The sequence below is a fragment of the Schistocerca piceifrons genome, chromosome X (assembly GCF_021461385.2).
Source record: "Schistocerca piceifrons isolate TAMUIC-IGC-003096 chromosome X, iqSchPice1.1, whole genome shotgun sequence".
Lineage (NCBI taxonomy): Eukaryota > Metazoa > Arthropoda > Insecta > Orthoptera > Acrididae > Schistocerca > Schistocerca piceifrons.
Window position 1 is genome coordinate 717,684,967 of NC_060149.1, and position 16,129 is coordinate 717,701,095.

General features: G+C 37.7%; 1 protein-coding gene across 2 annotated transcripts in view; it reads left to right on the forward strand.

Annotated features, from left to right (window-relative positions):
- LOC124721489 (1-phosphatidylinositol 4,5-bisphosphate phosphodiesterase eta-2-like) overlaps positions 1 to 16,129 on the forward strand; it is a 431,886-nt gene that overhangs the window by 303,677 nt on the left and 112,080 nt on the right. For both annotated transcript variants that reach the window (XM_047246496.1, XM_047246497.1), the window contains exons 4-5: positions 11,629 to 11,758; positions 11,852 to 11,967. In XM_047246496.1, coding sequence (XP_047102452.1) covers positions 11,629 to 11,758; positions 11,852 to 11,967 — 246 coding nt within the window. The remainder of the gene's footprint in view (positions 1 to 11,628; positions 11,759 to 11,851; positions 11,968 to 16,129) is intronic.

Here is a 16,129-nt window from a genome sequence, read left to right on the forward strand (position 1 = left end):
AATTTCTAGTTGGTTGGATAAATGGAAGCGAGCTCTAAATGTAGAAAAATGTAAGTTAATGAGGATGACTAGGAGAAACAAACCTATAATGTTCAGATACAGCATTAGCAGTGTCCTACTTGACACAGTCACGTCGTTTAAATATCTGGGCGTAACGTTGCAAGTAAAAAAAAAAAAAAAAAATGTTCAAATGTGTGTGAAACCTTATGGGACCTAACTGCTAAGGTCATCAGTCCCTAAGCTTACACACTACTTAACCTAAATTATCCTAAGGACAAACACACACACTCAAGCACAAGGGAGGACTCGAACCTCCGCCGGGACCAGCCGCACAGTCCATGACTGCAGCGCGTTGCAAATCAATACGAAATAGAACAAGCATGTGAGGATTGCGACAGAGAAGGTTAATGATTGACTTCCGTTTATTGGTAGAATTCTAGGAAACTGTGGTTCGTCTGTAAATGAGACCGCATATAGGACGCTAGTGCGACCTATTCTTGAGTACTGCTCGCGTGTTTGGGATCTGTACCAGGTCAGATGAAAGGACGACATCGAAGCAGTTCAGCGGCGGGCTGCTACATTTGTTACTGGTAGGTTCGAACAACACGCAAGTATTACGGACATACTTCAGGAACTCAAATGGGAATCCCTGGAGCGAAGGCGACATTCTTTTTGAGGAACGCTGTTAAGGAAATTTAGAGAATGCGCATATGAAATTGACTGCAAAACAGTTCTACAGCTTCCAACATACTTTGCGCGTAAGGACCACGAAGATAAGATAGAGAAATTTGGGCCGTACAGAGGCATATATAGTAAACAGTCATATTTCCCTCGCTGTATGTGCGAGCGGAATAGGAAAGGAAATGACTAATAATGGTACGGGGTACCTTCCGCTACGCGCCGTATGTTGGACTGCGGAGTCTCTATGTAGATGGTCCGTAGCTCGTGGTCAGTGGCTAACGTTACTGCCTCTGGATCACGGGGTCCCAGGTTCGATTCCCGTCCGGGTTGGGGATTTTCTCTGCCCGGGGACTGGTTGTTTGTGTTGTCCTCATCATTTCATCATCGTCCTCATCATTCGTGACAGCAGCTCGATTGGGCTGTGAGAAGCATTGGACTGTGCAAAAACTGGGACTTTGTACAGACACTGATGACCATGCAGTTGAGTGCCCCACAAACCAAACATCATCATCATCATCTATGTAGATGTGGATGTAGATAATTCGATTCCAGATCCTTTGCATAACAGCCAGACATACTGACCGCTGAGCTACGTAGGCGGATTAAATGTCAAGGAGGCACTGCCACGAGCCTTAATACGGCTGAAATGCAACTTCTGCTGCCCACATCATCAGCTATTCGAACCAGAGGTGATCATGTAGCCCAACGACTTGATACCACTCCTATATTCAGTGTCGTTGCTGGTTGCACCACATTCGTCAACGCAGTGGGTACACTTCTCTCTGTTGCCACACCTCAGGGAGCCACAACAATGGTTCCCACGCTCCTAACATCGTCACATTGTTTGTGTGGACACTCGACTTGCTGCAAACAAGCGTTTTGCCAGACAAAAGACACATACTGTGGCATGAAATTCCGCACTGCTAACCAAAGAACGCGGCCACTGAGATCCTGTATGGTGTTGAGTGTGGCACTCCTGAACACATTGATTCTGTATTCGCATAACAGTTATGTTATCCACACCAAAGTGAGCAGCAGTATCATGGAACAATAAATCACAGTCTCGATAGGCCACAAGCCTGCCACTGCCAAATCGCCACAAGTGCTGGTTGCATTTCAGTGCTGGTAAACATTTCACCTTCTCTCATGAGGCATAACACAATCTTCTAATAAATAATCCACATTCAAATGCAATTTATGACTGAGAAACCCTCTGCATAATCTTTCTTAATATACAGAATGCATAGATGGCGTTACTCCTATCCATGTTGTGCTGTTATACTGAACTGCTAATCGTTTGCATGTCCAAGCATGTAGCCAATTTGAAATTGTTGCACATCACCTTCATGGCGGCACCGGGTGTAGTGTGTAGAGTCACATCACTCCATAAAAAGGGGAAATTAATCAGTGAATCGTGTAAGAAATGCCAAAACCAGGAATTCGGTATGTTAAATGCAGCTTTTGTTAGCATGAATAGTGCGACAGAGTATTTCTAAAATTTATGAGTGACGATTTTCAGTGGTCACCTTTCGACTGTTTAGAAGAAGAAAAAGCATATTTAGCATCAGCAGTGCAGTCGAATGACGAAATTATAGAAATGTTGTTAAATGATATAGACGTTCTAAAAAGTGATATGTGTGTACAGAAGAAAGAAATCGAAGACCAGAAGAGTAAGGAAAATAGTAGTATTGTGAAAAACATCAGCTGCGGATCATAACAAAGAAAATGCGAAAAATGCTTATAACGGAAAAAGATGCGAAAATCGGCGAAGTGATAGAATTTCTCATTCTTCAAAAGAATGTGCAGCAGGAATCGACTCACGCCAAATGAGTGAACGATGCACAGAAGAAAGTTCAAGGAACTACCAGCCACCAAGAATAGGCAGAATAAACTTATTTGTAGACCGTCAAGGGTGTTACTTTGCGCCAGCCGGTGTGGCCAAGCGATTCTAGGCGCTTCAGTCTGGAACCGCTACGGTCGCAGGTTCGAATCCTGCCTCGGGCATGGATGTGTGTGATGCCCTTACGTTAGTTAGGTTTAAGTAGTTCTAAGTTGTAGGGGACTGATGACCTCAGATGTTAAGTTCCATAGTGCTCAGAGCCATTTGAACCATTTGTTACTTTGCGGCAAAACTGAAATCCAGAACAAGGCGCAAAATAACCGTAGTAATGAAACCAGGTGCTAAATTTCAGACAGTGGCAACAGCTTCAACAAACAAAGACTGCTTCGTGTTCTTAGCAGGACCAAACGATGTAGCAAGAAACGAAGCTAAAGATCTATTGATATCATTTAAAAGATAACTCTACGAGCTGAGAAGCTAAAATGTGATCGATCGTCTTCTGTGCCCCACACCGTCGCAAATTACCAGACTGGTCGTGTGTAAATAAAGAGATACATAAGACAAATAAAGAGATCCAAAGTACATGCACAAGTTTGAAAATGTTAATTCCGTCGATATAAGCTACATGGGAAGAAAATTCCACACAACGTACGGTCTACATCTCAACAGATTACGGAAGGACTTCGTAATAACACGGATCTAAGAAACAGTAAGCAGTAAACTGAACGTGCAGTACCGTGCTACAAAGGCTGTACCCCACAGCGACAAAAACCACGAACTCTCGTCTCGAGAAAAATATCCTCAAGATGCCAGGTCAGTGACGCAGTGCATCAGGAGAACAAGAGTAATTTTTTTTTTTTTTTTTTTTTTTAAATCAATAAATCTCTCCACTGATGTTACACCACTCAATGATAGTTTATGTCATTCACATAGGTCGCTGCCTCACACAGGTTTAAAAACCCATGATAGTAGTCTACCATTTTTGCAATGTTATGTACAAGGTTTAGAAAACAAAATAGTTGATTCTGATTCATCATCATCCACAGGTGATGAAATAAAACAAAATTACAATTATGTTCTAAAATTAGCTATTCACAAAGTCCAGTCACTGCCAAACAACCTTCATGAACTTAGTGTTCTCCTTACCAGTGACTGGAGAGATGTTTCAGTTTTATGCATGTGTGAACATTGGGTGTGCAATGACTATTTACAAAACACAAAAATTGAGAACTTTCGGTGTACAAGCTCCATTTGCAGAACTATATCAAAGCATGGAGGAAGGTTTAGATATGCTGAACAAAACCTTAATTATAAAATTCCAGGCTCTGTAAAACTGCAAAAGAGAAGGTGTCTGAGGTTACAGCCATGGAATTAACTGTACTGAAAGTAATAGTTCTGTGCATTCATAGATCACTAACAGCAGTATAAATGATTTCGTTTAAGTATCTTGATCTTGCTGTAAGTAAACTCAGAAGTCACGATAGAACTGTAGTACTGTGTGGTGATTTTAATATCAATTTTTTAAAGTAATAGTACACAAAGAGAGAACTTTCGTAATCTCATCAAGAGTCACAACCTCCATGTAAAAATAAACTCACCAACCTGTGTTACAAATACTAGTGCCACTCGTCCCCCAACTGCCCTCCATCTGTGGATTAATGTATTGTATATAGGAGGAACTTCATCAAGCTAAGTATAGAAATTATTTTGCATTTGCTAACTATACAAGGGCAATGTACGTGAAGGGAATATTATGGAAATGAAAGAGCACATAGATGAAGTTGAAATGGGAGATATGATACTGCGTGAAGAATTTGACAGAGCAGAGAAAGAGCTAAGTTGAAACAAGGCCCTGGAAGTATACTCACCAAAAAAAGTTTTGCATGACCCCGGTTCCCAGAACTTCTGAAAACAGATGTTGACTGTGGATATTGTATCACAACACAGCTCCTTTGACTGTTCAGAGATGTCACTAAACTCGCCCAAAGATGTTAACAACCATGCATGAGCAGCCCCTGTTAGACGGAGCGGGTCCGACATCAATCAGTTCCACTCATTCCACCAGGAAGGAGGTACATGGCTCATGTTTTTGTAGTTCAACCATGCCTAGATGGTCAATACCACGGTTTGATCATGTCCGCATTGTTACTTTGTGCCAGGAAGGGCTCTCAACAAGGGAAATGTTCAGGGGTCTCGGAGTGAACCAAAGCGATGTTGTTCGGGCATGGAAGAGATACAGAGAGACAGGAACTGTTGATGACATGCCTCGCTCTGGCCGACCAAGGGCTACTACTGCAGTGGATGACCACTACCTATGGATTATGGCTTGGAGGAACCCTGACATCAACACTGCCTTGTTGAATAATGCTTTTTGTGCAGCCACAGGACATAATGTAATGGCTCACACTGTGCGCAATAGGCTGCATGATGCACAACTTCACTCCCGACATCCCTGGCGAGGTCCATTATTGCAGCCACAACACCATGCAGCACATTACAGATGGGCCCAACAGCATGCGGAATTGACTGTTCACGATTGGCATCACGTTCTCTTCACCTATGAGTGTTGCATATGCCTTCAACCAGACAATCGTCAGAGGTGTGTTTGGAGGCAACCCAGTCAGGCTGAACGCCATAGACACACTTTACAGCAAGTGCAACAAGGTGGAGGTTCCCTGCTGTTTTGGAGTGGCATTATGTGGGGCCGACATACGGCGCTGGTGGTCATGGAAGGCACCGTAACGGCTGTACTATATGTGAATGCCATCCTCCAACTGATAGTGCAACCATATCGTCAGCATATTGGCGAAACATTCGTCTTCATGGACGACAATTCATGCCACCATCATCCATATCTCGTGAATGACTTCCTTCAGGATAATGACATTGCTCGACTAGAGTGGCCAGCATGTTCTCCAGACATGAACCCTATCGAACTTGCCTGGGATATATTGAAAAGGGCTGTTTATGGATGATGTGACGCACCAACCTATCTGTGGGATCTATGCCAAATTGCCGTTGAGGAGTGGGACAATCTGGTCCAACAGTGCCTTGATAAATTTGTGGATAGTGTGCCATGATGAATACAGGCATGCATCACTCCAAGAGGACGTGCTACCAGGTATTAGAGGTACCGGTGTGTACAACAATCTGGACCACCAATCTCTGAAGGTCTCACTGTATAGTGGTACAACATGCAATGTGTGGTTTTCATGAGCAATAAAAAGGGCGGAAATGATGTTTATGTTGATCTCTATTCCAATTTCCTGTACAGGTTCTGGAACTCTCAGAACCGAGAACACAAATTCTTTACAGACAAATGGAAAAACTGATAGACCCTGACCTTTGGGAAGATCACTTTAGATTCTGTAGAAATTTAGAAACACATGAGACAATACTGACCCTGCGACTGATCTTAGAAGATAGGTTAAGGAAAGGCAAACCTATGTTTATACATATTTGTGGACTTAGAGAAAGCTTTTGACAATGTTGACTGGAATACTCTTTTTCAAAATCTGAAGGTGTCAGGGGAAAAATACAGGAAGCGAAAGGCTATTTGTAATTTGTGCAGAAAACAGATGGCAGTTATAACAGTCAAGGGGCACAAAAGGGAAGAAGTGGTTGAGAAGGGAGTGAGACAGGGCTGTAGCCTATACCCATAGTATTCAATCTGTATATTGGAAATCCTGTGTGGCTAGGGCCTCCCATTGGTTAGACCATTCACCTGGTGCAAGTCTTTCAAGTTGACACCACTTCGGTGACTTGCGTGTCAATGGGGTTGAAATGATGATGATAAGGACAACACAACACCCAGTCCCTGAGCGGAGAGAATCTCCGACCCAGCTGGGAATCGAAATCTGGCTGTTAGGTATGACATCCCATCATGCTGACTACTCAGATACCAGGGGCAGACAATATGTGTATTGAGCAAGCAGTAAAGCAGACAAAAGAAAAATTTGGAATAGAAACTAAAGTCCAGGAAGCAGAAATAAAAACTTTGAGGTTTGCCAATGACATTGTAATTCTGTCAGAGACAGCAAAGAACTTGGAAGAGCAGTTGAATGGAATGGACAGTATCTTGAAAGAAGGATAAAAGATGAACATCAACAAAAGCAAAATGAGGGTAATGGAATGTGGTAAAATTAAATCAGGTGATGCTAAGGGAATTAGATTAGGAAATGAGACACTTAAAGTAGTAGATGAGTTTTGTTATTTGGGAAGCAAAACACTGCTGATGGTCGAAGTAGAGAGGATATAAAATGTAGACTGGCAACGGCGAGAAAAGCATTTGTGAAAAAGAGAAATTTGTTAACATCGAGTATAGATTTAAGAATCAGGACGTCTTTTCTGAAAGTATTTGTGTGGAGTGTAGCCATGTATGGAAGTGAAACATGCACGATAAACAGTTTAGACAAGAACGGAAAAGAAGCCTTCGTAGTGTTGGTGCTACAGAAGAATGCTGAAGATTAGATGGGTAGATCACGTAAGTAATGAGTAGGTACTGAATAGAATAGGGAAGAAGAGAAATTTGTGCTACAACTTGACTAGAAGAAGGGACCGGCTGGTAGGTCATGTTCTGAGGCATCAAGAGATCACCCGTTTAGTATTGGAGGGAAGCATGGAGGATAAAAATCAGAGAGGGAGACCAAGATGAATACACTAAGCAGATTCAGAAGGATGTAGGTTGCAGTAATTACTCGGAGATGAAGAGGCTTGCACAGGATAGAGTAGCATGGAGAGCTGCATCAAACCAGTCTTTGGACTGAAGACCACAACAACAACTTCTAATGATTCGTGGGGTAATGCTCTTAGTAAATCTGAAACAAGTGACAGGTCCCATCATTTCATCAAAAATTCAATGAATGTTTTCAAAAAGCCTTCCCCAAAAAGAAATTGAAGTTCAAAAACAATAACAAACCAAAAACCTGAGTTACAGCAGGAATTAGGGTCTCCTGTAACAGGAAGAGAGCTTTATTTAAACTTTCAAAAGTAAAAAGTGGTCCACAATTTTTAGCTATTTCAAAAAATATATAAATCAATTCTGAAGCAGGTTATAAAAGGAGCTAAATTAAGAGAAAATGACCAATATATCAGGGAACTGTCAAACAAGACTAAGGTGTAATGGAAAGCTGTGCAGAAACTTACTGGGAAAAAGGAAATTCATAAGAATATTGCTCTGTCCCATAATGACAGCCTTAATACTGACCCATATTTAGTTGCAGATTCGTCCAGTTTGTACTTTGCTAAAACTGCAAATTGTTTTATGACAAAAATTGGTAAATTTCATGTGAATAACCCACCCAGGCACTTGCAAACTTTGATATCAACAAAATAGCATGTTCCTCAGTACTGCTTATCAAGATGAGCCAGAAAAAATCATAAGCTCATTAAAAAATAATAATTCAGCAGATGTTGATTAGATCATTGATTATATAATAAAACTATTAACAAACATTATTCTCACACCATTATCAGACATTTGCAGGTCTTCACTGTCACAGGGCACTTTCCCAGATCTGCTAAAACTGCTAAAGTCATACCTCTTTATAAGAAAGTTGACTTCAGAAAATGTAAAATTATAGACTTTTAGAATTGCTGCCTGGTTTTTCAGGGATTATAGAACGACTCTTTCTACCTTGGCTAAAAAAAAAAAAATTCCGCCAGAATAATAAAATATCAGTATGCCACCATGGTTTCATCAAGACTGCTAGCTTCCATTTTGTCAACCAAATCTTAAGTGCAATAGACAGTCACTTCAAAAATTCATGTATTTTCTTAGGTTTAACAAAGGCCTTTGATCTTGTAGATCATTCAGTTTTCTTTAAAAAAAACTTGATTGTTAAGGTGTGTGAGTGGTTTCAAATGAGTGTCTGAAATCCTACTTAATTAATTGACCTCATGTTACAGAAGTCCAACACAGACACACTATACACAGAACTACCTCTCATAGTGTATCATAGGGCTCTGTCTTAGGACCATTTCTTTTTCTAGTATACATTAATAATCTGCCCTCATGAATTAGTGATCTCCTCTTGTGTGTAAACTGTGTGGAATCAGTACTATTTGCAGATAATACCAGTCTACTTATTGAAGTGAAAAATAGCAAAGATCTTACCACTGCTGTAGGTGTCATCACAGATCAAGTTTCACAATGGCTTTACAGGAACAGCCTTATCTTAAAGCACAAAAAATGGTTACTCTGCATTTTCACCCCCAGCAAAATAAATATGCAGAAAAACCAGCAAATCACATGAACAGCTATAATATTCAGAATGTCACTGTGACAACGTTTCTAGGCTTTTGCCTGTAAGAAAATCTAAAATGGGATTCTCCTGCACATCTTTAAACTCCCATCTCTCTAAATTAACATATGAAATCAGAGTAGTATCCAACAATGCTGCTCTTGAAACTGTAAAAACTGTGTATTTTTCTCGGACACACTCACTATTAAGTTATGGTTTTATCTTTTAGGGAAATTCTCCTCTCACCATAGCAGTATTCAGGAAGCAAAGGACAATAATCCGAATAATAAAAAAAGTTTGTAAGATTATGTGAGTAACAAAGCAGAATAGTTGCCTAATACTATTGTACTGTAAAATATGTCCAACATTTTGTTGTATATATATAATTACTTTAATGTCCAGCAGTGGACATAATACATCCTTCCACAGATCCTATCCTCAGGGTTGTGTAAAATATATATTTACACACACACACACACACACACGCACACACACACACACACACACACACACACACACACACACACACAAACAGACAGAAACAAACATATACACACACTCTGTCTTTAGCATAAAAGACTTGATGAGCAGTGTTTGTTTGGCTTGACTCCATCAACATGTTTCATAAATGAAACCGAAAATATTTATTGAAATGGCAGAGATAATACTCATGTAAATCCTTAAAAGAGACATCTTTGTCATTTCTACACAGTAATACTTTTACACTCAGTTCTATGATACATATGACGGCTTTTTCTGCCATCTGAATACATAGTTTAGCCCTGATTAATATCCTTATAACAGAATTGCACTCTACAGCCATGAGTGAAAGAAGGCATAGTGAGAAAGGAGCAGTAAATATTTGCTAAAAGAGCTTCTTCTTTATATAACAGAAGAAGTACATGTGCAATTTTACCACTTACATTTCTTGTACGGTCACCCCTTCAAAGTATTTGGTCTCTTATGAGACCCAATAACTTAACACATCAGCTGTTTTCTTTGTGTCATTAATTTCCATGTTTTTAACTCAATTGCTCACAGCTGCTTAGCTCTACACCGATGGCTGCCTCTCTCAGATATCTCTTAAACAACTTGCAGATTCTCACCTGATGTGAGAAATGTCGTATCATTAGCAAAAAGAACACTTCTGCAGGCCATATAGTTTCAGAGATCATTAATATAAACAATAAAGGAAAATGGCTCAAGTTCAGATACCTGTGGGATTACTCTGTTTATTTTCATGGATTTTGATCTCCCATTGTTAATGTATACTAATGGTTGCCTGATATTTAGATAAAACTCATTAACTGAAGTGGCTTACCAACAGCACCGTTATATCCTAGGTTTTCTGTGACAATATCATGTGAACCACTCTCAAAATCATTGCCTAGTCTATATGTGTAGCACAGGTGGTTACTCCCTTTTGCCAACCATTGTGGATTGTAGTTATCAGACTTTCAACTGTTTTTATGGATGGTAATTTTGCACTAAATACAAATTGGTTTTCACTTAGCTACAATGCTTATAGTTTTAAAATAGCTGTAAATCTATCTATGTACACAATACTCTGTTGTTTTAACATAACTGGTACAATGATTGTAGTTATCTGCTATCACCCTTTTTATCTACTGGAAATGTATGGTAGCTGAAATTTTAAGCCGCTGTGGGAAAGTGCCATCATCAAGAATTCCATTTATGAGATAGAGTAAAGTCATAGAGATTTCATTAATTATACCAAATTTAGTTGCTGTCCCGGAGTTGCTCTGTTTACTTATAGATTTGGTAATTTCTCTTGGAGTGATTCTTGTCCTTGTCAATCTTTCTGTTATTGCACAATGTAGTTGCAAAACTAGTTTCAGTATCAGTTGTACCATTATTTTACATTACAAGAGAGACTGCAATACAACAGAGAGCATTATAATCAATTGGGATAGTGTTTTGTGCCTTACTGAGTCTGTTCCCTATTTTTTAATGTTCTGGACTCCTGGACATTTATTACTGAGATTTAAGATGTTTTCCCTATTTGGTTTGCCTTCACTCCTCCACTTTCAGACATGTAACTTTTTAATTCTTCTTGTTTGCATTCCAATTAGAAATTCTATCTTTGAGCATAAATTGAAGTATCCTAATTTTATTTAATCATGGGCTGTACCATATCTTTGTATGTTGTGGTTTGTGTATATTGCTAGTGTGGCATCTTTTATAATAGAAGACAACTGTTTTCCAAGTTAATATTTATGGTTGATATGAACGTAGAGAAGCACTCATTGCCAGTAATATATTTCTCATTTGTAATTAGGATTATATCAGGCAATTTTTAAGTTTTAGTTTGTCTCCTTTCCTTTCAGTGCTCTCTCTGTTTATACCTCTATATGAAAGTTTGTACTCGAAGTTGCATGAATTTGTTGCGTCAAGTAAGAGATATGAAAAGGTATGGCAAATGCAGTAGGAATGGTTTTACTCAGTTCATTAGTTATTGTATTTCTGACCTCACTATAGAAGACTAAAGAAAAAGAAACTGTCAGTGCTGTCTTGTTTAGATTTAACAGTTTGGATTCAGGAGACACAATTCTAAGCTTGAATTTTTGAAATTTTATTTTATAACATTTGATGCAAATTCATGATATATGAGGTATGGCATCATTTCTGATCAGTTGTTTCTCCTGACTGTTATACAAAGAAATTTCAGTTTTGTTCCATTTAATGCTGACCCTATGCAGCACGTAAAGTAATAATGTACATCAACCTTACATATGAAAATTTTGCAAATATATATTAGTGCTAAAGTCGGTCTAGTGTATTATGCCCAGAATCTATGGTTGATTTGTATGAATCTTTAGGAACTCACAATTTTTTGTCTCCTAGGTGGTTAAAACAACAATTTCAAGAGGCGGATGAAGATGAAAATGGTAGCTTGAACTTTGAAGAATGTCTGAGACTTTTAAAGCAGCTGAATGTGAAGATGGTGAAATCAGAAGTAAAGAAAAAATTTGAGGTATAATTAGTTGGCACACTTTACTGCAGTTTATCATGATTCCTGTGAACTTCAGCACTATTGCATACTAAACCACTCTTCTCACTTTTCCAGATTGCCAATACTAACAAGAACTTAAGAGATGGAGAACAAGTTTTAGATTCAGAGGAGTTTGTTGGTTTCTTCTTCAGCCTCATGTCAAGAGAAGAACTGAAGCCATTATTTATTAGGTGAGTGCATCATAAGTTTTCAGTATTTACATAACCTAGAAATCTCTCTCCTTGTGTGTCCACATTCTGCTGAATCTGTGAAACTAATCAAGGGAATAAAATAAAAGCTTAAATGCCCTCCTCTACTGTACATGCCATTATAATAGTATAAATAAAGCTAATACATATAATAGGCCCTGTGCATAACCTGACGTAAGTAACATTACACAAGCCACATCTTTTTAAGTAGCAGTCAGACAAATATTAGGACTAATACTACTTTTCATATTGTATATCACACACTTTTCATTTTGACAAGCACACTACTCTAATAAAAACTTTCTATAAAATTGTTAATTTTATAAACAAAAAAAACTAGTATTGTGAACACAATCTGTAATTACCTAGTACTCATTGAAATGCTAGTCAAATATCTTCTACTCATTGAGATTAATCCTGAAGACTTACTTCATTCATAGAGGCTGTAGGAAGAAAAAAATCACCAACTGTGTATTACTTCCAGTTTCTTTGTGTACGTGTGTGAGTTGAAACATCTTTTTCTGTATTTGAATGGAGATGGGGCAGTATGCTGAATGCTTTTATTTCTGAGTGTCTGTATCCCTTCAGAAGTTTCATTAAACTGATGCAGTCATTCTGAGGATTGTATGTGTCTTGTAGTACTGGATACCATAATTAATCTGAAACATTGTGTTGTTTTCAACAAACATTGTGTGTTTAAGTTCCGTCACATTACTGTAATTCTCTCTTCTTTTGATGAGTTGCTAGCAGGTTGTGCGGTTATTAAATCCTCAGCTCACTATCACACCTCATTTCTGTCACACATTAACTTCATCAGCTTGTATGCTATTTCTGCACAACAATGTTTTAGTGCATAAAAGAGAAAGGAGAGATGCAGTCTAAGGCAACAGTTTTTATTCCTCATCATTTTAGGAAACTGTTCTTTGGATGGCTACAAATTTTATTTCTGGGATTTAATTAAGTTTTTTCGTTTTTACTGTCCATTTTGTAGATTTGTAGCAATTTGTTAACTGCATGAAAAGACAGCTAGTACCAAAATTGAGCAAATTATCCTCAATGAAAGCAAAAATGTTAGAGTTGTCTGCTAGCTAGTTAACTAGTAACTATAAAAATTGTAAATAAACTGGAACATTTCAATGTAGCAAGCGCTTTTGCAGAAGAGAGAGATCCCATGAAGCCTCGTGAGTACTTCTCAATATCTGCTGAAACTATAAAATAAACACTGATTTTGATTAATTAAATGAGGAGTGCTCTTCTGAAAGCTGTTGTGTTGAATGAAGAAGAGATGAACACAATAGTCAAATCAGTTTACAAAATTCCAGGAATATTATCATAGCAGCTGATTTCAATTTAAAGGTAATAAGTCATGACAATAGCTCAAACCAGTTTATTGACTTAATTCAGAACACTGGTTTTAAATTAAATTTTTGTGAAGTCACTAGAGAAAATGCTCGTTCAGCCACTTGTATAGACAATATCTAAACAAATTGCATGTTTGACATTGAAAACAAATTCTGGTTAGACTTAGGAATTGCTGATCAGTCTGCACTGTTTATTCAGCTGCCAGGAATAAATAAACCAAATATTAAAAGAAAGGTTTTACGAAAAGAAACTTTTGTAACAATAATTTGAATATGTTCTGTGTAAAAATAGATGCAGTAAAATGGTCCATAGATAATAGTGCATCAAGTATCGAGAACTTTGATAAATTGTTAACAAGTTTTCTCAAAGTATTCAATGAATCATTCCCACCCAGGATCTGGCACTGGAAAGCCAAAAGTAAATTGGATTACTCCAGGTTTAAAAATATCTACTGCAAGGAAACAAGAGCTACATAAAAACCTGAAACACAATAAAAACCTTGAGTTTATTGGCTGTATAGACATTACAAAGTTGTATTTAAAAGTGTTGTCAAAAGTGCCAAAATAATTTAAAATGATATGTTCATTTTAGGCTATAAGAATGAGTCTAAGGCAGTATGGTTTGTTATTAAATCTAAGTTAGGTACAACAGCTGACCACCAGGAAATTTCAAAAATTAAACAAAACAACAGCACTATTTTGAACCCTGTTCAAATAGCTCATTGCTTTATTAAATTTCTAATAAATGTAGCATAATCTAGTGATGGCGTGATTACTTATTAAACCAGTGCATATTTCTTTGGCATGGACCCCATAGTGCCCTCTTGCGACAAAAAGTCTGAACCAAAGATGTAAAAAATGCTATTTTGTTCTTAAACAACAAAATGTTGCAAGGTGGGATCAAATACCCACAAAGTAATCAAATTTGTGTATAATGAAATAGCACACTCTCCATCTTTAAATGATTAATCAGCCATTTGAACGAGCCAACTTCCCTTGTGTACTTGAGTAGACAGAGGTAAAACCACCAAAATAAAACATCTGGGGAGGGTACGAGAAATTACCATTCCATCTATATCCTGTGAGTGTTATCCAAAGCATTTGAAAAAATAAATATAGTCCCGATAACTAATTTTATTGTGAAACATGATGTTATTGTCAAGAGCCAATAGAGAAAAGCACCATGAATGCAATTAATGGAAAAAAGCTTATATTGGACAAAAGCAATAAAGTGGCAGGGATCATCTGCGGCTTTACAAAGGCATTCGAGTCAGTGAATCAATCCATGCTGTTTCATAAACTAGATAGGTACAGCATCAGACAAAGTGCTCTGCAGGAACTCAGGTCTCATCTGACAGACAGAAGCCAAGGGTAATCATAACATCTGATACCAGAAATTATGCCTCTCTGTGGGATGCAATTTTACAAAGAGCCCCTCAAGGCTCAATCTTAGGGACAATCTTGTTTCTCTTTTACATAAATGATTTACCTGTCAACATCTGTGCCTGATCAGTCATGCTTCCCAGTAATACCTCAGTACTTATTGAAAAAGAAAATGTGAGGGAAATTCTATATGGCATAATAAACATCATAAATAGCTTAGATACATGGTTTCAACAAAATGGACTTAAAGTTAATATTTCCAAGACCGGGATTTTTTTTTTTTTTTTAATCCAAGAATAAGAAATGAATGACACCAGTTTTGTACATAAAAATCAAGTTATGAAAGGAGCTCAGTCTATCAAATTCTTGGAACTGACCTTGGACAACAATTTAAGCTGGCAAGGGCACAGATTATTCAGCTGCTAAATGAAAGAACCCCACTTTTGCAATGGAGATACTGTCTAGTGTACCAGACATAAGCAGCAGGAAAGTGGTGTACCATTGTTATATTGAATTCATAATTAGATATTGTTTAGTTTTTTGGGGGGCATTCAAACCACATGTCACAAATCCTACTAATGCAAAAAAGAATTGTTAGAAAGATGTGTGACCCTCCTGCTAATGCAAAAAAGAATTGTTAGAAAGATGTGTGCCTCTCCAAGAACATCATGTCACCTATTATTTAAGAATGTAAACATATTACTCATCCCTGCATTGTACATATTTGAGATTATCATCTATTAACATAGCAATTCTGAGGTAACTGAAGAAAACCATTTCAGACATATGTACAACACCAGACACAAAGAAAATGTCATGCTTCCAACACATCATTTGAAACTTTACCAACAGATGCCTCAGCACGTAATAATAAAAGTCTTCAATAAGCTCAAGGGTAGAGATGTACTGAGTATGGAGATAGATTGATTGGAGTGAAAACTGTGCGATCTCCTAATGGAAAAATTCTGCTATTCATCTGAGAAATTCATGAATGATGAGATGAGCATCTGAACAGTGTGACTACTTAATATCATAGTGTTGTGTTTAATATTGTATGTATAAAATAATGTCTGAAAAATTTAGACATTCAGTACTGGCACATCATGAGAAACACAATTTAATAATATTATTGTATTCAACATAAAACCTGTGCTGATAAAAAGTAGTGTGAGAGAATTATACAACTATGTATATCATAAATCAAAAATTGACATGTCTCTTATACAGTACACTCAGATAACCTGTAAAATGTATGTCATGATATCTATAAAATATAAATACGAAAGGGTATAAGATAAGCTTTTGAAACATGTAGATTCAAACTAAATGTCATAAACCATCTGTTACTGGTATGGTCATCTCTTGTTCTGGGGGGACAGAATCCTTCATCAGGATGCTTA